Below are 23424 nucleotides of genomic sequence, written 5' to 3' on the forward strand. Positions count from 1 at the left end.
AGTCAAAAAAACTGTCCAACTTTGGTCTAGTTGCTGGAAGAAGTACTTTTGGTTATTTTTCCAGGTGTTAAAATAAACAAAAAATATATAAACAAATAATAGTCATCCAGGGAAAATGAATTCCTGGTTATGAAACAACACTAACTGGAACAGCTTCACCAAACTCTAATTCATGCCAGGTTAATGCATTATCTGGTGTTTCCATTACTTTACCCACTCCTTTTCAAAGCCAAAATGTGAATACCTGCAGACAAATATAAATGATCTAATAAGACAGAAAAAAAAACAACCCACAAACAACAAAATACAAACGCATATTTTATTGTAACACAGATAAGAATTGTAACACAATGAGGTAAGTTAAATAATCCACATCTGTGATGTTCTTGAACCACAAAATAGTCACCACCCTATCAGTAACAATTCCACAAAGTCTGCAAACAATGTCCTGTCAATTCAGTTCACAGTTTAATACAAACATGTATTTTCTCTGTTTCTTATGAGGACAAGAGGAATACTGATTACACAATCTCCTTTGTCTTTCAGTCACTGATCCAAACTTACCAGCTGCGTATTTGTTTCTTTTTTAAGAGATGAAACTGAGTAGAAAAGATCCCCTGAGGGAGAAACATTCTTTTGTTTTTCTGATGAGAAATAAGCCACTACAGACACTGGCAGGCTCAGTCTGAGTTTGCTACCATTTCTGCTGATGACTTGGCACAGTCTCACAGGGCACTAGGGAATGAAGTATGAAGGCATTTCAGTAGCTTTGTGCTGCAGTCACATTGTTCAAGAAACGATCTCACGACACCCAAAGAGTTCTTAAGCGCTTCACAGACATCAGATTCCCAGGGCAGCATGTCTGCAACACCAGCATCCTGGAATGCCCTCAGAGTTTAGACCCAAGTCCTCGTTAGGAGAGTGGTCAGAGAATAGTTTCTCTGCACTCAAGGCTTTGTTCAGAGGAGGGGGAACGCAGTGGATTGGTGCAGGCAGTGGATGTTTGTGGGAGATGTTTTGGACGGCGCATGGAAGGGGACGGTGATGAACTCAAAGCGCCGCAGCTCTGGAGATGAAGATCCTCATGCCCACGCTTTCTGGGACTGCCTATGATGCGCTGGGTCATCACCTTCGAGCACAAAACCACCAAGAATCAGTGACAGACACATAACAGAGGCATTTTGAGACATTTCATATCTCTTCAATACAGATGAAATTCAGTTATATATCTCTTCGAAGTCTCCAGATGTTTCTAAGTTACAGATTATGCAGGTACTTATCCAATAACAAATTACTATTTTTAGCACATGATTCCAACTGATAAACCCTTTGAAACAGCTGTACTGAAAATAAATGTCATATTTAAAAATAAAAGCCCTGATATCATATTAATGACATATATAGTGGGTAGAGTAGAGTAACTAATCCTTATATATACTTACCTACATTTCTAATTCATTAGCAAAAAAAAAAAGACAAAACTCAGAATAAACAAAGTTAAATTTGATTAATAGGAATTTCTTTTCCAAATTTTATGCACATACTCTTTTTTTTATTATTATTATTTTGAAATATTTGAAATGTTTTGGCCACAATAATGTTGTGTTCAAAATAGAAAAATGCTGATTGAGCCAATCCAAAATGTCTTCCTGATTTTCATCCTTGTATGTTTGTTTTTGGTGTAAAAAGCTTGTAAAACACTGCTAAGCTGGTCCAGTTTAATGCTTTTTTCACCACTAACGACCAAAGCCAGATGGTATACAGATTTCTAAAATGCACTGAACTATCAAAGGCTTTTATCCATAATATATTCAGGTTACCTGATCTATGACATTTGCACTAAAGATGGCCTCCTCCATGTGTTTCTCATCCGATTTAATGACACACTTGATGTTGTTGACAACTTGCTGGACTTCAGGAGGTAGACTGCAGCTCGAGTGCTCCAGGAACTTAGCCACTAGTATTTTGGTGTCTTTGTACATCTTAAGGTCAGCCAGGGAGTGTGGGCGTTCGTTGGAGGAGTGTGTGTGCAGCGATCTGGGTTTAAGGTGGATGTCAACTTTCTTGCCCTCTTTCTGCTGCTTCCTGGCATACATATGTGTGGGTTTACCTCCAACTACCTCTGTTGAATTGTCCCTTGGCTCTAAGGAGGGGAAAAAAGCAGCAAAAAACAAACCAAAAGACATTTAATCACACACAGTTCTTAAAATTAGAGCTAATGCCAAATGGAGTTAGCGTCATATGTAAAGATGATCGCAGCTCATTTAAAATTGGCTTTGGCATTCTCTCAAATGCAACGCAGTCTTGTAAAAGCCATGTTTCTCCAGAAACTACAATTACCGCTATTTTCTTCTATCAGACAATGGATTTTAATTTATTATAGTGAGCCAACCAGGTTACATTTAGTCACAAAATAGAGTGAATAAATGTATACGCTCCTACCCTGATCTGGTGATGCATGAGCTAACTCTTCAGTAGCAGGGTCACTTCCAGGGGTGCACCCAGAATTTTCTCCTGTAGATGGGAGACAAAAGCAAAATAAAAAAATAACAAAATGCAGCAAATAATGATGTTGGAGAATCGAGAAGTGAAAGATTGCTGATGATTCTCAGATGGACTAATTAAGCTGCAGTGTAAAACTGTAACATATTTGCTGCACTTACTTCCTGTCGTAGTGGAGCACGAGATAGGGTCACTGGTGGAACGGACAATGCGTGCCAGTTTGCGGTACCTCCTGGCCGCTCGGAGCACCCGAGGCCTCTCTGAGGGTGAGTGTCCGCTTTGGGCTGAGGTAGAGGGGGGTTGTGATGCAGAGGAAGGTGACCAAACACTGAAACACAGCCTTGGGCCGCGTGGCCTGGCAGGAGGTGAAGGGGAAGGGGAAGCAGCCAAAGGGCTGATAGCTGAAGTTCCACCAGAGGAAGCCACAGAGGTGGGGGAGCAAGGCTGAGGTGGCGGGGGGATAGTAACCGGTAGTGTGAGCTTCCGGCTTGTCATTCTCGCTTTGATGAGGGTGTGTGGTGTGGGTTTCGGTGGCTCCTCTGGTAAATGCTTGGCTGAGGCCAGCTCATCGCATATATGCATTGAAGCCCTGAGTTCCTCACATGGATGTGTGTTCTCTGCTGAGTCCTCTTGGTCCAGATTGCTAAAGTTTTCCGAGGACCAGTCAGGTGAGCGCTCCAGCGACTCCTGCGTGTGTGAGGACTCACTGTATCCAGTATCACTAGGGCGAGCGTCAGTGTTAGTCAAGCCACGGCGGCAACGTGAGGCATCACGTGTACAAAGTTCCAGGCTGGTGCAGCTTCCATCAGTGGGGGCAGTGTGGGGCGTGCCATAGGGAGAGGAGTCAGAGCCCTGGACCTCCAGGGAGCACAAGTCCTCTGAGGAGCAAGTCTGGTCCTGGTCAGCCACCTCTGACACCATGAGAGAGGCACTGTCCACTGAAGCTGCAAAAATGCATCATTAGCACAATCACCAGTGGAAAAAGATAATTAGGAACAAACAGCACTGTGACTATTCAAACTGTCTTTACCCTGAGTGCTGAGACCTGCAGTAGTGTTTCTCTCACACAAACTGGACTCAGTGGCCTGTTGCTCTATGCTGATGGTAACCTGAGAAGACAAAATTATTAGTAAACATAACAGGACTCCTCAATAAATATGGATATTTGACGTGTGCTATATCGCAGAACAGCTGCGTGGCGCCTAACCTTCAGTACCACTAGTTGGTCTGTAGAGGGCTCTGCAAGACCACAACACACTACCAGTAATTTGTCACTATAAAGAGCAGGGGTACCAGTGCAGAAAATTACAGTATAATGTTGAGCTGAACAGGAACTTTAATTAGAAGCACTAATGGCCTTTTTGAGGTACATTATATGATATGTATAGGTTCACATAACTTTTTTGAAATCATGGCATCTCAAGGCCGAAATCATCAGATTCTGATGATTTCTCACACATCAAATCATTTGCTGCATGGCTGTAGTCACTTTTTAACAGCTTATCTATTTCAGGCGAGCAGACCTTTCTTTTGATTCCTCTTTGACAGACAAAAAAAAATAGGTATGAAGAGAACTGCGGATTTAATCTCTGTAATGGCACAGAGAATAAGTGAGGGGTGATTAAACGATGTTGAGAAGATAACAGAAGGATTTACTCATACATTAGCAAGTTATTTTTAGCGCTGAACAATGAGACGCAGCAAAGGGAAAAAAAGCTCTGATCACTTCACCCAGCCAGTCAAGGCAGCTGGATGATACTGAGCTTATATTTGTTGTGATTTTGGGGCTTGTAAATTTTGCACGTGACATGACATTCAAATGTTTCTAACAAATATTAATTAGAAGTGGAAAACAGTAGACACATAATTACGTGACACAAATCCTAACCGTTTTATTAAGGTCTGTAACCTTTAAAAACACACATCTAATCTAAAAATCTTCCCATTGACCTTGAAACCCACTTGGCTTCAAGAGCGACTGCAAAAAAATTTACACCCGTCACTTTGACTCTTCCTAAAATGCTACATTTTACAAAGAAGTCATTTCACATTACTGAATGCACAACTAAAAGAAAATATGAAACTAAAAAAACATTAATAATTAGAACCTGGTGAACCTAAGATAAAAATGCACCTATGTGGTGTTGTTTTTCCTCACCTGGCTGGCAGGTGTTTGACCCACCACAGACTCATATGGAGGGGGCAGGTCAGTTGGGTACAGGGTGCCTGGGCTGTTGATAGGCACCCCATATATGGCACTGAAGGGAGAATGGGGAAAGTCCAGATGCAAGCCTCTGAAAGGGACAGAAAAGCAAAGAGTCAATCAAACAACAGAACTAATAAATTACAAAGAATGCCTTATAAATATAATCTTCCACTGACTGGCCAAGCTGCAGTTAACACCTTTGTCTTAGGGTAATATATATGCAGTGAACACTGACCAGCTGTGAAATATGTCCACAAAATATCCCACTGCTCTGGGCAGAAAAGAGTTTATAGAGGATGTCACAGAGACTATGACCTCTGACCTTTTGGATATATAACAGCTCATCATTTAATAATTTTATTCTAATGGAAACTCCTGTGAAATGTTGTCACAATTAGAGTATGAATACTTGAGAAAATGTGTTTTTGGAGATCGCAGTGGATGTAGTGAAAGAGGACATGCAGACCGTTGGCGTGACAGAGGAGGACGGTAGGAATAGGGCGAAATGGAGGCCGATGATCTGGTGTGGCAACCCCTAAAGGGAGCAGTCGAAAGAGGAAGAAGAAGAAATGGTAATGAGCTTTGACCAGCAAAGTGTAACTGAAATTCCCTGAAGGTGTTCATGAGATCTTGAAATGGACAAACGAATGGAGGACAACCAGAAAACATGTGCCGAGGAATGATTAAATAAACAACAAAACTATTCTCGGATACCTGGAATACAAAGAGAGAGTGCTCTGAGACAGTCGCACAGTGTTGTGTTTAAGAAACTGTCACCACCAGCATGAATATCCGAATCAAACATATGGTATTGTCTATAAAAGCATTAAGAAAGAATGGATGAAAGCGATCCTCTTGTCTCCTACACTCCAGTCCCAACAATATATATCGGCGCTGTATTATTCAGTGTGCAGCACTATGTTTCATATGGTACCAATTAAGAATGAGCAGCCATGCGTGCTGTCATATCTTTTAATTACAACCCCATTCTCCTCTAAAGTGGCAGAGCATGAAATACAACCTGAGTGTTTCCACCAGTCATTCAATGCATAATGATGTCATGACACATCCCTGGCCCTGAGCATGGATGCTATAAATGCTTCCGTTGCCTTGTATATATTTATGGGATAACTGACAAACAGATGAGGCTTCCTGCCAAATGGCCACAACAGCACCGCTCTCTCTGCAAAGGCTGAGAAAATGGAGATGGTGGTGAGGGAGGGGGTCAAATGATCTTCCATTGCAGCTGAGTACCGCGGTCACAGCGTCTTAATGGAGAGAAATGCTCTGAGCTCAACGTGGTTGATAATAACACGTGTGAAGAGATGCTTGCCGTTGCTGCTTAATATGATGGGTTTGCATTTTCCATGCAAACACTGCTTCATGCACCTGCATATTTACTTTCTCACAGGAAATCCTGGTGAGATTTACAGCAGTAGAGGTTAAATATTAATGTGAAAATGGTCTTTAACCTAGAAACAGATACCAGTAAGAAAATGCATTAGTTATTATGCTTTTAGCGCCTCCTAAACTAAGCAGCATCGCTTTGATGCGTGTCCTTTTCACATCCGAAAACCTCACACCTATAATAATAAGTGAAACTAGTTATTATCGGTGCTTATGAAGGGGCACAAGAGTATATAGAAAAATCCCATAGTCTGTATATAAAAGCTGGTCCTTCCTGAAATGTAAAGTCAACGTCAAAATGCCGCAAATCTGTTTTTCTTTTTATTTACCAGCAGATGGAAAGCCTTTGGTTGTAAAACATTTGATTTTATAGAGGAGTACAGGAAAAATTTGCCTGAGCTCGCTTGATCTACAGCCTCACTGAACACTTTTCTGATGGGTCTATGGTCTTATTCTCTATTTTCAAGTTTGCATTTATACTACAATGAACTTGTAATTCCCATGATGTATGAGTGTGCAGTGTCGCTTAGATTCACAGTCAGATCTGCACAGTCTGTGCAGGATTTTTTAAAAATATTTAAGATAATGAATCTTAAATGTTGGTGCTACTATGAAAAACTGAAAGCTGGAAGAAATGTAATTACAGTACTGTGCAAAAGTGTCAAGGTTTATTAAAATGTGCAAACATAAATGAAATATGGTGTATGAAGCAAAGACAAAGTTTGTGGAAATCCACTGAGCTTCAAAGTCAATTTTTGGTATGGCCATCTTTGTTCTTCAACTCAGCCTGAACTCTCTTAGGTAAGCTTTCTAGTAATCTCTTGTAGTTGTGTTCAGGAGTAGTTCTCCAGGCTTCTTGAAGGACATTCAAAGCTCTTTTTTTGGATGTTGGCTGCCTTTTGTTTCATTTGATCATAAGAAGATCCCACACTTCATTAATGTTGAGATCTGGGCTGTGTTCATAATTCCATCAACACACTGCTCCATACCACTGGCTGTGTTTTACAGATAGCTGTAGACACTCACTGCTGCATCTCTCTCCTGCCCTCCTCCATAAATACTGATGTTTATTTTAACCAAAAATTTCAAATTTTAAGTCATCGCTACTTAAGACCTGCTGTATTCAATCCACTTTTTGTGTAATTTGGTACAGCTGAGTGATTCCCTTCCTTAAGAAGGTCTTCTTGACATTTCTTAAGGACATGACTTTCAGATGCTGTTCATCTGCTATAGAAAGTTTTTTTTAAGGATACACTCCACACCATGCTGAGATATGCCGATTTTCAGCTAACAGATTCATAAAGTTTCTCTCTAATAGCTCTCTGTGAATCCATTTGTGCAAAGCTAGTATTTGATTGCTGTCAAACCGTGTTATACTAGGTTTTCTATATAAAGAAATGGGAACAAATTATGTGTTTTAGCAACAGACTGGTAGCATAAAATGCCTACAGATACAAATTAAAATTGGTTCTTTGCTAAGTTGTCTGTTTTGTGCAGACACAACACTGGTTCATCCCTTGAGTTAGGTGCCTTTTTATGCTTGAATGATTCATATGTCAGTTTTAAACGGCTAAACAAACAAAACATTCCTCTGCAAATGGTCAGGCACAAGGATTAGACTGCAAATGAATGGACTTTAGCAATTCTTTTCATTGAATAGATTATATCATATAAATAAAACCTCAGAAACAATCCCTAATGTCTTTTTAAAGAGAACATACAGCTAGTTGATACCCAATTTGAATTGCTGCCCTCTGGGAGGATGCCCAATGCATCAAAATAAATAATATTTACAGCTATATTCTTCATTTGTCTGTAGCCTAAAAGGAGTGTAATTAACTTGTAGTTTGTGTTCCACTTAATGTAACGAGTTATGCTTTTTTGGATTACACAGCAATTTTTATGTAACTACTCTTTGACAGTTGCACAAAGATGTAAAGTGGTGGCTTTAGATCGTTAAGTGTCAAGTGTCATAGAAAAATGAAACCAGATTAAGTACCATTGAGTTTTTGGTCAATAACGTAGTATTTATTATGAATTACAAAGAAAACGTAGAATACTGTAGACTGCATTTTTAATATGTAAACTTTGAAAGTATCTATAGTTACAAATGTGATGCTGATCAAAACTGCTTTGCTTCTCACCTCTGTCCATCCATTGAGGGGGTACAGGTGTACTCTGGGGGGTAGTATGGCGGTGGGGGAATGGGAGGAATAAACTCATCAAAGTCCAGTGTTTGGTGGAGGATTGTTCCGTGGGGGGTCATACAGTCAGCATTCAGGGCTCGAGCTCTGTGTGGCATAAACTGAAAGCAGCAAAAAAAATTAAAAAAAGAGGCATTATTAAGTTGTCTTTGTAGGTTCTCAGTCATCCAGGTCATACTAATCTAAGGAGCTTGAAAAGAAAAGCGACTGGACTTCTTTAAGTTTCTTGAAGACGTTTCACCTCTCATCGGAGAAGCTTCTTCAGTTCCAAGACCAAATGGAGGGGAGTCCCAGGTGTTTAAGTCCTACTAGGAGCTGTCCCTTAAGGAACACTATTAATCTATGTCCAAAATGTGAATGGATGCCAATGTTCACATTTTGGACAGAGAAGACAGATGGTTTAAAAGAGAAGTCAAAGAAGCCATCTATGACCACTGTGAACAACCATCCTTGAACAGAGCGGGTGGCTTACAACACAATATGTCACTTACATGCATTCGGATCTCTGAACACAGTCTAACTGATGCAAGTGCCGTGCATGGGGCCAGCTTCTTTTCAAAGGCTCTTTACTCAGCCTTTTCTAAGTGGGACAACTTTCCAGTCACAGTCAACCTGCTTTTCTAATCTCCAGGCTGCCGCCGCTGCTATTGACTCGGCTAAATTTACTGAGCTAAACAAAAGGTTGACACCCTTTGTAGCAAATGGGAAATGAGGCCATTCTTGGAAACTCGACTGGTGGAGATAAGACAGTGCTTTTTTTTGTCCTTTGCTTCTCTGTGAATCAATACTTAGAAGTCATGATGTTCAGCAGCCAAAGGTTTTCCTGCTTTACTGTTTGCTCTTATCAAACAGTATAATTTCCTACTCTCATATAGTTATCTAACTCGTGCACGGCATGTGTGATGTCTTATATTCAGCTGAACCAACAATAAGGTTAAAATTCTCCTGATTGATTTCATGATTGATTTGTTATTAGACTGTAGCAACAAAAGGCATTAGCACCAAAATGCATTTATATCTACACTTCTCCATACAAAGAAGTCTGAGGAAGATCTATGTCTGCTCATCAGACATATTATGCTGAGCACTGAAGCAGGGTGTGCTCTGATTTAAGGCATTAATTCAAACTGTGAATGATTTTCCTCTTCCATTTACATTCTTAAATGCTGTATAATTCAAACAGCCTATAATAAATGTACTCATGCCCTTTGTTATTAATTTCTCTTGTTTAATCAGAATAAATATGAGAGCTAATTGGTAGTCATCAATAAATTTTTTTGTCTTTGTCTTGCTATTTCTTATATTTTATAAAATAGATTTTAAAAAAAAACAAGTAAATTAATATCATGTTTGCATAAAGTCAATTTTTTATAATCATATTTTTTTGCACTAACACTTCTAATTTCTTCAAACCTTACAAAGTTCACGGTAAAATGTCACATAAAGGTGAAAGCACCAGTTTTAATGTTGAGACTCCTTTAATCTTTCAGTAGGGTCTTTACCTTACACTCTAAATCGCCTTTGAGGTGCCTGCTGTAGTGATTTGGCACTATATAAAAAAAATGAATTCAATTTAACACATATCGAAAGCTCTTGAAGACTGCAAAACTATTTTTCTTATCTCTACGTTTTGGGCTGTTGATGTGTTTAAAGGAATGAAATAACTGCTTTTGGTGTGCAACTCAGATGAATTTGACCATGTTAGTTCTGATTAAAACTACTATCCTAAAACAGATCAAATCTGCAGCAATGTTCCTGCTGCATGCCCTGATGATAGCAGGAAAAAAATGCACGTTTTTAACTGCAGGACGGTCACTGAAGAGTGAGTTAAGTCAGCTACCGTTGCCGTCTGCCTTTCGATCACACTCACCATCTGCAGCACATCAGTCGAGACCATCTGCATACAGCACATTGCAGTGGCTAGAGCACACACAATGGTGGAGATGACGTTAAGGGCACATACACTGAAAAGCAGCTCCTAAAGGAAAGAGAGAGCAGAGGAGGAGGCTGTTAGAGCAACAAGAAACATAAGAGCAAAAAGGATATGAGTGACAAATAAAAGGAATTAGAGTCATGTAGGAGGGAAAGTGAGGAGGAGGAAATGGGAAGAAAAGATAGCCGGTATTATGAACAGTAAAGGCTGGGAATATGAGAACAAAAGGAGGCCTAAAGGTGAAGAAACTATAATAGGATAAGTTTAGGCACATAGCAGGGTGGCACTGCAGTAAGAGAAGCCTGGTTCTGTAAGACAACTACACAAACACTAATAAACTAGAGTGTTAATGCATTTAAAATACTTTTAAAAGGTTAAGTACCTTTAGAGAGAAATAGAACGCCTGTGCATTTTTGTGGATTGTTGCAAACACACTCTAAAGATCATTAAAATCCAGGGTAAAGCATGAACTTACAGTAGATACACACACACGCACACACACACTCACTCTGCCAATGCAGTGAACAGCAAGGGTACAAACCAGTATTGAATCTGTCAGCAAAATAAAGTGCATGCTGGTGAAATACTAGACCAGCATCTTGAATCAGAGAAAATACTTCATATGACTGCAGTCCCATTATGCTGCTGTTTGTGCTATTCTTTTAGACAAATGTGGAAGAAAATCATCCGTATTGGCTATTACGATCATATTTCATATATTTAAGTGGCTCAGTTTTTCCAGTAATATCGGCTCTTGGTATGTCTTAACAAATAAAGCTGTAATACGGGTGCTGCATGAATTAATTTCCAGAAGACATGGGAACAACATCTGTTTAAAAATTAGCTCAGGGAATAGCAACTGTCTGGCACACACAATGCACTGAAAGGACAAAGGATGACAGCACTTTGTAATGTTCATTCAAAATAAGATAAACTAAACACACTTTTTCATATGTGAACAAAAGAAGTCTGAAGCACGATCTGTCCACTCATGTGCTTGAATAGAATCCTTTAAAGAAAAGTCCAAAGGGTTAATCTGATAGATGGATTCACTTCCCGGGATTACTATTAGGAAAAAAAAGACAGTTAAAAGGAAAGGAGGGAGGGGAAGCCGAGATGGGTGGATGTGTGGTAGTATTAGGAGCAGATTAATTTTTTTAAAAAAAAGAAAAGAATTGAAGGTTTTTTTGTTCATTATTATTATTATGATTATTTAATATTTTTAGGATAAAGTCAAAATTTGGAGAAAAAAATCTAAATGTGGTGATTACATTTTTAAACAGCCACCGTGTACAAAATGCCAAAATGCCTTGCATAGATGAGTTAGTGAAACAACTTGATCAGCTTTCATTTTCTGCCTGTGGTACGACATACCTCCTGTTCACTGCAAGAGGGTGTAACCCTCGATATCCTTGCATCTGTCCATTGCCAGCTACATCATTTTGCATAAGTCCAAGAAACTCTTGCAAGTTTGTTTGTTTGTCTCTTTCTGCACCATCTCTTTAACATCTTTACACTTCTCACCATGTTGTGTGCTAAAAAGAGAAATAATTTCCTTGTTGCTAAAACTGATTCTTAAGTACAATTTCACCAACTCATCTACATAAGGAATTTTATGCAGGGAGCAGCAGCTGTGGCAGTTGTTTGACTTGAAACAGCAGCTTCACATTTCAACTTTATTCACAGAGAAAAACAACTGGAGTTGTGTTTTCCAAGTCAACCCCCGTGGACGTATGCAGGTGCACAGACACACGATCACAACGATACCAAACTGCCCTGCTGCCGGCACAACTAACAGGTGCATTCAACAAATGTGTTCAATTAAAATATATCAACTTCTTAAAGACAAGAAAAGAAGAGAGCTGAAACTCGCTGTGGACTTTCTGTGGACACAGGAAGCTCCCCAGCTACCATACAAAGTGGTTTTCCAGCCTGTCGCACAGATTATTCATCGGATTCACGAGGCGCATAATTATCAGTGACATTAGAAACCTCAACTGGTGTTAGGCCCACAGAGAGGACGGCCACCTCACCTGCTGAGGTTTATCAAGTCATGCAATGCAAAAAAAAAAAAAAAAAAAAAAAAAAAAAAAAATGCCCTAATGGATATAAGCCAAATAATCTTTTATATAATCAAATTGATCTTAGACTTAAAAAATAAATAAATAAAAATCTGCCAATTGTGCACGGCTTGAATTCCTCACAGCTAGAAACAGTAATAATAATAATAACAACGAACCTTAAAACTACAAAAATATGAAGATATTTGTTCTTACTGCAGCTCGATACCCAGTTATTTAAAATAGACTCTATCTGCATTTTTCCAAGTACATTTAAAGCTTCTACAAAACACATATAAACACACCCACACTGCCATGTGACGAGGCCAGTACATTGAAGTTTAGAAGCCTGTGATAAAGAACAACCCGCTCTAACCCCTGAGGCACAGCTGCCCCAAGTGCATGTGAAATTTCAGTGAATGCAGTGAAAACACAACCTCAGAAATGGCTTTAAATCACTTGTGAAACCTGTTGAAAGTTTTCAAAATGACATGGACACTGAGACTTGATATTGGAGTAGATCAGCACATGCACTTCAGTGGCCTGTTATCAATGGTACATCAGTAAAATGTCCCTGATGATCACCAATACAAGCAAGACAGCAACTTCCTTTGGAAAACATTTATGTGGTGGATTGTTGATTGCATTGCTTTATATGATGGATATTTGATGCATCTAGATCATATATTAGGAAAAAACAATATATATGTTTTGACCAACCACAACCTTGATCAAAATGATAAGAACATCCACACTGAAGGAGGTTTGGAGGAAGTGTGGCGAGTTGATACAGCTATACAGTTTGTTACGGCTTTGTGAATAAAAATGTGTTAACATTGACACGGCATCAGTATAGGGAATAACAATATGTGAGTTAAATCCCATGTGATTACTGGACAGTCTTCAAAGATATGCTAACAACTAAAAATAGTAAAACACACAATGAGACCCTAAAGAGTCTCTCTGATTGTAATTTGTTTGATTTTGGCTGCAAAATAACAAACCCTATGATTTACCAGCTTAGTAAGAAAAGGGACAAAATGATTTCATGCAGTCGCCCCTCGTGTATTATCTTTACACAAAATCAGCAGGTTGATGACTCAGTAAATGAGCGAGTTTTCTCAGTCTTAAAATTTGAATAACAAACTTAATCTTCGAGCCATTTGCTCAAGATGATATTAATATGCTCAAGATTATCTTTTGATCTCATTTAATTGAAACAAATTTTTGTTTTTTGTTTTACACCAGGGTGTGCTGCACTTTTAAAGAGAGGTGCGTGTTTTGAGAATGCACGTCTACACTAAAGACAAACAAGACACAAGGGAAACACACAGCATGATGGAGAACATGACGAAGAATAAACGCAAACTGAAGGTTTAAATAGACGAGGAGATTAGGGCAGAGTGGACACACCTGGGAACACAGCTGAACAGAATCTAGCTAATGAAGCAAGGGGACGCAAACCTGAACATAACACACATGAGACGATAAAACAAGAGGAAAAATATACTGAAACCAGGACTAAAACATAAGAACTTGACAGAACTAAACGAGAAACCAGATGGCAATGGAGACAGGACACAGAGAGAGCACATGCACATGAGAGCATGACTGGGGAGACAGAAAGGGATCACAACAGATGATAACTAAATATTGCAAAGGAAACAAAAGAAATATTATACTGAAAGAACTAGATATAAAGCTAGAACATACACTACATTTCGAAATCCAAAGAAGCAAATCAAGAACTTACAGAAAACTCAAAACATCCAAAAAACTCACAACCCTGGCTCAACAACCCATGGGGCATGACAAATAGATGACAACTCGAACAGACCAATAGTTACTTGCCTACTCCTTTTAAAGTTTGTATCATAAAATAAATCATTTTAGCATCTTCAGTGTTCAGAATTACCAGCCCTGCCACTGTTTTTCAAACACACTCAATAGCCAGCATCTAGTTGCCAAAGATCAAGCCTGTGTGAGCTGGAAGTTTAAAGCAGAAATGATGCCAGTTGGAACCAAAATGAGGTTGTGCAGTGCCAACTATAAAATGCAGCTAATACATGTTTCCCTTGGAAAATAACAGTTTTGAAACATGTTTTGTGTCGGAGGAAAGTCTGGATGGAGCGCAAGCCTGTCTGACATTTTAAGCATGAATAATCACCACAAGCCGGCCATTAGAACAGAACTGGTGAAAGAAGACTATTATTGCTCTATGAGTGCATTGAGAACTGCTTTCATTATTAACAGAGTGAAGAACATCAGTTTTTTACAATATGGCTCACATACCACTGTTTTTGCATATTTATCCCATTTACAGTTCACAGTAGTGCTAACCCTTCTGCTGGGTAGATTTGTGGATTTTCTCTCACTGAAATGAAAAGTGAAGGCAAACATTTCACATATTGAATTGTATTGTTTTTTCTATCTAGGCAATATGTCTAAAAATATTTGTTGAGGATCAGATAAAGAATTGCACATCAGAAGACCAATGTCCTTTATTTCTGAAACCCCTACAGCTAGGCTCAGCTAGGATATCAGAACATTTTTTCCCCTGTGCACATTCAATCTCTTACAATAATAATTATTATAATTGTAATAATAGAACAAATACAGTCCTACTGCCTAATCTGGCCACAACCTTTCTGTGGCAGAGGGCTTAATTGGTTTTTCACATCACTGATCCTCAATTGTTATCCCTCGAACCGTGAAGATCTTGTCCAGACACAAACTAAACATACACCTCAATTAGCTGCTCCCACTGGCTGACCAAAATACATCCGTTTCAAAGGTGCACCTGGCTTTTATTCAACCGGCTCTGAGTTTCTGTTAAAAAGTCTTTTTTGACCTCTTTTTGGCAGGCTAAAAAAGCTCTTCATGGGATCTGAAAGAAAATCCTGGACCTCCTTTAGGAAGAGCTACAGCAGTTTAAACTCCAGTGACTGAAAGCAGACGATGTTCTGGTCCCAGAAAGTGTTAAATATTTAGAAAAGAAGAGTTTTATTCATGACCCGAAGATCTAACCTTTGTCATTGCTCCCAGTTTCTTTTTTTTTTCCTAGATCAGTGGTTCTTAACTTGGACTCCTGAGATAAACATTGTTATTGCATCAGTGTAGCTGGTCTAAAGACATAGCCTGACTCCTTGCTGACACTTTTTTATCCAGATTTCATGAGCTGAATGCAGGACTTCAGACCCTCTCTGATAAAACTGATGGATGGATCAGAAAACTGTTGTTGTAGTTCACTAGGGCAATGATGCTTTCCCATTACTGGATGAGTTTCAGAGCAAAAACAATATGTCGACAGCTGACAAGCAGCTTGTCGTCAGGGCTCACTTCAGCAGAATACACGTGCAGTTTCATGAGTATTTTCAGTGAGAAGCAGGTAGTCAGGTTGGATTAGAAACCCTTTTACAGCGACAACTCTAACACGAATGCCAATTGAATTAGAAAGTCAATGATTGATGTGGCAGCCGATAAGGCTCTGAAGTGGAGTTTGCAGAGAAGCCATTAACTGAAATTTTAGATGATGGTGCTAGGTGAATACAAAAAAGTAGGTTTGCACTCATAAAAATGTGAATGAAAAAGGCAGAAAAGCAAAAACTGGGAAACCCTGCAGTGCTATTCAGTCTTTGTGTGACAGAAAAACAATTTGCCCAAAACCTCTTTGGATTCAACCACGACTGCACATTGTATTGGGTTTTCTGAAAATTTGCAGTGATATATGCAATATATGCATAAGGAACTCCTAAACTTTGGTTTTTGCCATTGTGTAGGGTACTGCAAAAATATGTAAGGGGTTTGGAAGCATAAACACCTAAAAGAAGAAAATCCTCTCCTCACCATTTTTTATGGATTCCTGCCTGAAAACTTGTATGAAGATACAAGTTTAAAACTCACAAAAGTTTAAAACTCATCCCCTTATCATTCAAAGACATACTAATGGCACACAGGAACTCACATTTGGCATCAGTATGAGAGGGATTACAGTACCTATCCCTAACTCCAAACACCAGGAAGATGGTGGTCTTTACAAATATTTTATTATGCTGTCCATACAGGCAAAGCAAAGCAAAGAGGTCTGGTCTTTGTGCTCTAAAGAACCTTGCATAGAGGGTAACAAAAGATACCAGCAAGACAAGTCTTTCACTGTGACTCTAAAATCATTATTTACCAAGAATACAAATAGAGAATATGTCTGGGAATATAGTCTTGCCTTGCTGTTGGCAGATGTTATCCTTCTGAGTTTTACATGTGGAAGGTGCCAAGGCAGACAGAGAAAATAAGCAGCAAATACAATGAATACAAAATCACTCTGCTGACTTTTTGATAACACTGCTGAATGCAACACACACACACAAAAATCGCTGGCAACACTTAGCTAAAAGCAACATAGTTGTTTAAAAAAGATTGATCCACTGTGTACCCCTGCAGGGAGTGCAGAGGTGCAACTCAGTACCATCGTGTAATAGATACACTCTTTGTGAGTTGGCTGACTGTCAGATGTTCTCTGTTGATCATCTAAGTATCCTGCTGTGCAGCTTTGACAGTAAAGACTCTACCCTGAGACAAAGCTGAGATTATAGTAGCACACAAACCTGTGTCTAACCACTGCATGTACTGCAGCACTGAGTGATTTTTCTCAGCGCAAGAATCAAGAAATATTTACGATGGCTTTGTGTGAGTTCGAATTTGGTTGTGCATCTGCCACACAGATGTGAGAAGATGCATTTCTTTGATTTCCCTTGTGACTACAGCATTCACGATGCCACCATAAATCCTGCCCGGCAAAGAAAAATAATAACGCTGCCAACACGTAAGGGGTTTAGCATGGCTGCTCAGCAGATATTTAACCTCTGAAAGATACCTTGCCCCAGGTCAATCAGGTTAGTGAATAAGGTTACACATCCGCCCCTTTACAGGAAATCGCAAATTACCTCAATACTCCCCCTCACTGATGATTTATAGCCCCGGGCAGAGTAATGAAAAGAAAAATGGGGTGGAAATTAATGTGCCAGCACAGAGCGAATGACAGATATTAGCAGCAACGGTGACTGGTTTTATTTTATTTATTTATTTTTTTAAGAAAAGCGCTACTGCTGAGTAACAACAACTAATAAGCGAATGAGAAATCAATTTTAGTCAGTCCACCTGCTTTTATAATTCAGGACTCTGTGTCGTTTAGTGATCGAGGTACTATATGAGTTCATTAGAGTCAGCGGTCGTCTAACAGCCATCTGAAATAGCCGGAGACTTGGGGGACCTGTGCGTGACAGCTTCCTCACAGACATAACTCAATACATCTGACTTCTTTGGCACTTAATAAAGGTTTATAGCACCAATTCTCCATCTCTTCCAAAGAGTTATGATTACAGTGACAAATGTAGTTGATCTTTCCTCTTTTCATAAGCATGCTTCATCCTGAGAAGTCTTTTATTTGGTTATCAATGTTTTATAATCAATCAAGGATATAAAATGAATGGATATGATTGTCGTTATGCAATAACGGAGCAGTAGGACAGATTATATATCATTCCCTCTTACGCTGCGAGTCAAGATAATCTACCGAGGTCATACTCTTGCAAACTAGAGCCAGCCCAGAGTAGATACATACTGCATACTAAGAGGTCTGCCTATTGGGGAAAGACAAATGCTTTTGCTGCTTTCTGCTCAATTAATCTGAGAAAGAAATCCTGCATTGTTTTGTATTGTTCCCTGATGCTACAGTAAGAAAAGAAACTCTGAAACATGAGGTTAGTCTGGTGACTCTCAGAGGATGTAGCTCTAAAACCAGCATGTTGACCAGCTACAATTCGAACTACGGAACCATATCTGTAGGTTTGTTTGATCACAAACAAAAACATCGGTCAAAGACACAAAAGAAGATTTGATAGAATTCATCCTGAAAGTATTAATCTCAGCAATTTAACCAAAGTTGTTGAGATGTTTCACTGAAAATCGCAACATTCTCAGTCTTGGAACTATTAATATCTGTACAAAACTTTGGTAACACTTCATATGCATGACCTGCATCTAAGGGTCCCATTCCCTGTAATTAAAAGGAATATCAGGGTATGTTAGTTCTAGTTCTCTACAAATACTTAAAGGTAGGTTCACTAGAATAAAGTTAAAGGAAGAATAAAATAAAAATAAAGGAAACAACGAAACAATTATATTGTAAGTACATTTAAGTACTGTAATTTTTATGTATTGCATAACCTCAGGTATTTTACCAGAAAGCAGACACAAATTATTCTGTAAGTAATTTTAAGTGCTGTGTAAGTAATTTCGAGCGGAGCATACCTTCTGGTTATTTTACAAGAAAACTGACATATATTATAGTGCAAGTAATTTTAAGTTTTACATTTTCATTATCCTGATGTGCATGGCGATGTTCTATTATAAAAATGTCCCTTTCTTTTACCAATATAAATTTTATAAGGACTATTCTCCCTTTCCAGCTTAGAAGAAAAATAAATACCATAACAATTTGCCGGCCTATGTGACTTTATACTGATGGAGCCACGTCTGGCTTTTGTCCTTACCGTGTAATTACATGGTAATTTCAAATTAAGTACATTGATATTCCATTTAATTTAAGTGGGAAAACACTCTTAGATGCAGACCATATTATAAAACGTTACCACAATTTCATCCAATAGTTCTTCAGTCTGGACCAAAGTGTTGCTCTCCACTGAATGATACTGACGTCACATGAGCCATGACGTAGCATGACTAAAAATAGAGAGGGAAGATCATGAAAAACAACATTTGCAGGTGAAAAACAAGCACCTGGAGGTGGTTTATGGATCCAAACTGAGTTTTCCCTGAAACAGTTCAATCAGACTTCAATTTCCAGCTCTGGATTGCAAAAACACAAGAAGGCAAGTAAATGAATAAATGATGGGTGTTTTAAAAAAGGCAGCTGTTTGGATTTGTGTCTCAGTCTGGCCTCCCGAAAGTCTCTAAAAATGTGACATCACTGAGTTAAAGCTGGCCATGACGGTTTTTGCCAAACAAATGCCAGACAAATGTAAAGTGTAGTTCAGTCATACAGAATGTTTTTAAAAATACCAGTCACAATATACAAACAGACACACCTTGAGACGTATACGTATCGTATTGCAGTCCCTCAGTGGATTCAGCTTCAGCGTCTCTCCCAGGCTGTTGCAGCTCGAACTTTGCTTCTGTAGCTCGCAGCATACACACACTCCATCGCTGTCAAACTTGAGCTGGGGGGGTGAAGGAGAGAACACACATCCGCACTCATGCATGCATGCCACATACACGGAAACACACAGACACACAGACACACACACACATACACGCACAAATCAGGCCTGAGCTTGGTTTTCTGATGTCACTTTTTTCTGAAGATGAGTGACGAGCGACATATTTACCCCTGACAAACATATTCTCAGTTAAAGGGCGTGTAATCAAAAACTTTGATGACAAAGTTCACACGTGAGGCACAAAACGTATTTCGCTGTGATTGAGAAAGGCACCTGCACATGCATAAAGAGACAAAGGACTGTGAGATATGATGAGCTTCCCAGTAAGGGACAACGGTAGAGCGTACCTCTGCTATGTGTCCCAGATTGAGAGAAAGCAGGACATGAACCCAACAAGTATGGGTTAATTACATTGGGGAAAGGAGATGAAGAACATTAATATTTCAGTCACGACTGTGGGAGGGTCTCTGGGGAGCCACATAAAGCGGTGAAGTTGGTGTAGTCGGCTGCTCCCACTTGCATAAGGACAAAAGCTGCTTATAATGTGGAAGCGCTCAGGTTAGTGGGTTGGGTGCTAGATGAATCACCAGGGGCTGCTTCAGTCATGAAAAAGATAGAAACCCCTGGTACTATGAATTGAATTAAAAACAAATCAACTAGGAATCTCATTATGTAAATCTGCATGATGTTTTGATTGTCTTGTGAAATGGGAGCTCATCCTTTTCTACTCCACTCAAATACCTAAAGATACTTCAAGCTAAAACCGGTTGTGCTTGAAAAGTGCTAATTCATAGTTCCATTCAGATATGTCCGAGGTAGAGATGTGACAACATCAAATTTTCACTCTGCTGCTATTGAGGCCAAATACAATCACAACATTCATAGAAATGCTGGAAAAAATGGTTACAGATGACAAATCCATCACCATCACCCAAATGTCATAACACCAAAAATGTAAAGAACACCAAAGCATCCTAACATAAATAAAACAGCTGATATATTCAGATGTTCTACAGATATATATACACTACAGCGAGGCTAAAATAGTGCACCAAAGTGCAGTGACTTAATCAGGTCAGCCACAAACTGTAGAAACACCTGTGAGTCAAAGTGCTTGGCACCACAGGCTAACAGAGCAGCTAGCTCAGAGCGCTTAAGGGGCAGAGAGGAGCAAAGAAACTGCAGGAAGAGAGAAGACAACAAATCTGGAATTATATTTTAAGAAAGTCCTTTATGGTCACATTAGGGAAAACAGTGGTTGAGACAGCAGCATGAGCAAAATTATTGTGACAGTGTGCAATAAACTTGCAATCTTGTTGCCAGAGAAATGAATGCTTTGAAAACTGGAACTTGGGGGGGGGGACTTTGCATTAAGACGGTGATAAAATGGTGAATCTGGTGACACCAGTCTGTTATTCGTTTGCGACTGAATAGGGTCAAGTTGGCAGTTACATGCTATCTCTTTGAGATGACAACTGACAATTAAATCAGTGAAAATTGCAAATCTGTTATATACACAAAAATTCACATTAACTGCTTAATTTAATCGTCCTGCCAGAAACCCGGAGGTTTGACAATTTAACTGCAAAATGATATAGAAGCTCACCAACCTTAATTTTATTTTATAGGAATATAACCAGGATGAAACCAGCGTTGAATCCCCTGTTGCAGACGAGTTGCATTGATCACTGCAGACTGACTCCAACTGATTGCAGTGTGTTAGCAATCTGTCTGTGTTTATAAATTTACCAATCTGTCGGAGAGTGACTGCAATTCGGGTCCAATGCAGTGATTGTTTGGAGACAGGTTGCCTCCCACAAGGATACCTGTGATCAAAAGTGGCTGCCCAGAGGTTGAGGGTGTTGCATGCTCAGTAACTTCTTGCAATTGACTGCCAAAAGTGAAAAAAAAGTTTACTGCAATCCCTGGGCAACCACCGATTTTTTAGCAGTCAGAAAGAGTTTGCTGTCCTATTTTTACTCTCATGTGAGTGAGCCATTAGTTAGCCATAGCTGTGTGCACACTCAGGCTGCAGTCTAGTAGTTCATGAAAAGTAAGAGTTGCAGCAAACTGGAACGTGTGACCATAACTGTCCTGGTGTTTGATTAATTCTCTGAGTATCATGTGTATTTTTAAAGTGATATTTATTTTTTACTTTTAATTATCTTTCAGGAACTTTCCTCAAGACATTCAGTAAGTTGAGTTAGAAGTTCTCCCAGCTTTCACACCTCTGCCCAGCTGACCAATCAAAGCATGAAGTGGATGTAGACGTCAGGACAACAGTTTGACAAAGTTACATATATTGCTGGTGACGGCCGTTCCACCAATTCTGACATTAAAACATTTGGGGAGCGGGAATTTCCAACAAGAAGTGACAAGCGCTTCTGGTGGTGTATTTTGGGCCCTTTAATGTATCTGTATGCTTGAATGCACCGTTACAGTCAGGGTTTCTCACCGTCTGCTGTGTTTGTTTTGACCACACTTTTTAAAAATGTCTCCCAACTTTATCGGAGTGAAACAGAAAGAAAAAAAAATCATTGGCTTTCTCTTTCAGAGTTGTTTATCTATTTTATTTTAGCTCTCTGTGATTCTGGCAGAGATGGATGTGTTTATTGGGAGCCATTAGTCATCAACAGACAAATAGTTCAGCTGACTTTTGGTGCTGACTCAGTCCTACAGCCTGTTTGGAACAGAAGCGCTGCCCGTCAGCCCATCGTGTGCTCGCATTCGTAGATGTAGGCTCACATGCAGACAACACGTTTCTATTAGTCACTGATGCCATCACTCACTCTTCATTATCCCTTTCGACCATATATGTTGTTTTCACTTCTATTCACAGCCTTAGTGCATACCCCTACAAATGTTAGTGATAACATATCAATATTAGATCCATTACTTATTATTGACTGCTAGTGGGTCAACTCAGGTGTTCATTCTGGTGACAAGGGGTTATGTAGAATTCTAGACATGAAAAATGTTGATTGGCTGCTCTGTTTGGTAAGACATACTATTCAGCAAATGTAAGTTTTGATTGGATTTGATGTCTGTGTGCTCTGATTTTACTAACTTATTCATGAAAACAGGAGCTTTTTTCTTTATTTTGTAAGAGTCAAGTTCAATACTAGGTTCAATACACTGTCTAATCACTACAGATCAGAAACACTGCATCGTTTCTTCCAATTATCTTTAATTAAGTTTAAGCCTCCAAAAACGATAGCCACATTAAAAGATTAATGTCTTTTTTGGAGTGTACTGCAAAGCTGGAGCATGCATGGGCTAAGGTCCAGTTGGTCTCACCAGCTGACAGTCTTCCAGAGAGTTGACAAGTTGAGCGTTCTGGCAAGAGAGGATGGAGCCCGCCAGGTTTAGCATCACACAAACTGCAGACAGCAGCATGAAGAATGTGATCTGTGAGAAAAAGAGAGAAAGAAGAGAGAAAATATTTGAATCATAATGGTATTAATGGCAAATTGTCCCTGCTTGTTGCTACTAAAATTGATTCAGCACTTTCTGATACTGTTGCTGAAAGTAGCAGAGGCGCAGTGTACTTCTCTAATCAATCGTTACTCACAGTGACTCTAACGGATCACCAAAGAGGAAATTAGCTCTGATGTCAGGAGAAATCAATAACCTGTTCCCCCTCAGGCCTCCACAGTCTGAAGGCAAACAATGACACAAGAAACAACTTACTGAGGGATTGAAATTCTAAACTAATTTCTGTGTTTCTCAACATCATCACAGCTGTGAAGCAGCTCATCTCTCTCAGACACACATGTACAACCTCAACAGATGTAATATTGTTTTACACTCTAAACCAGTGGTGGCGGCGCTCCCTCAACCCCGTTTTCCTGGGGGTAAAGGTTTCTTTTTTATTTTC

The 23424-nt window shown here is 39.3% G+C and overlaps 1 protein-coding gene across 3 annotated transcripts in view; it reads right to left on the reverse strand.

Moving 5' to 3' along the window:
- Window positions 1–305: 305 nt before the first annotated feature.
- Window positions 306–23424, reverse strand: part of fam189a1 (family with sequence similarity 189 member A1) — a 108025-nt gene continuing 84906 nt past the window's right edge. For 2 of the 3 annotated variants that reach the window (XM_013269670.3, XM_013269668.3), the window contains 10 exons: window positions 22845–22955; window positions 19416–19580; window positions 10190–10297; window positions 8260–8420; window positions 4661–4796; window positions 3533–3611; window positions 2664–3446; window positions 2443–2514; window positions 1821–2143; window positions 306–1129 (listed from right to left, as the gene is read on the reverse strand). In XM_013269670.3, coding sequence (XP_013125124.1) covers window positions 926–1129; window positions 1821–2143; window positions 2443–2514; window positions 2664–3446; window positions 3533–3611; window positions 4661–4796; window positions 8260–8420; window positions 10190–10297; window positions 19416–19580; window positions 22845–22955 — 2142 coding nt within the window. In that variant the 3' untranslated portion in view covers window positions 306–925. The remainder of the gene's footprint in view (window positions 1130–1820; window positions 2144–2442; window positions 2515–2663; window positions 3447–3532; window positions 3612–4660; window positions 4797–8259; window positions 8421–10189; window positions 10298–19415; window positions 19581–22844; window positions 22956–23424) is intronic. The other variant, XM_013269669.3, reaches the window with a different exon arrangement.

Source organism: Oreochromis niloticus, linkage group LG1, assembly GCF_001858045.2.
Source record: "Oreochromis niloticus isolate F11D_XX linkage group LG1, O_niloticus_UMD_NMBU, whole genome shotgun sequence".
Taxonomy (NCBI): Eukaryota; Metazoa; Chordata; class Actinopteri; order Cichliformes; family Cichlidae; genus Oreochromis; species Oreochromis niloticus.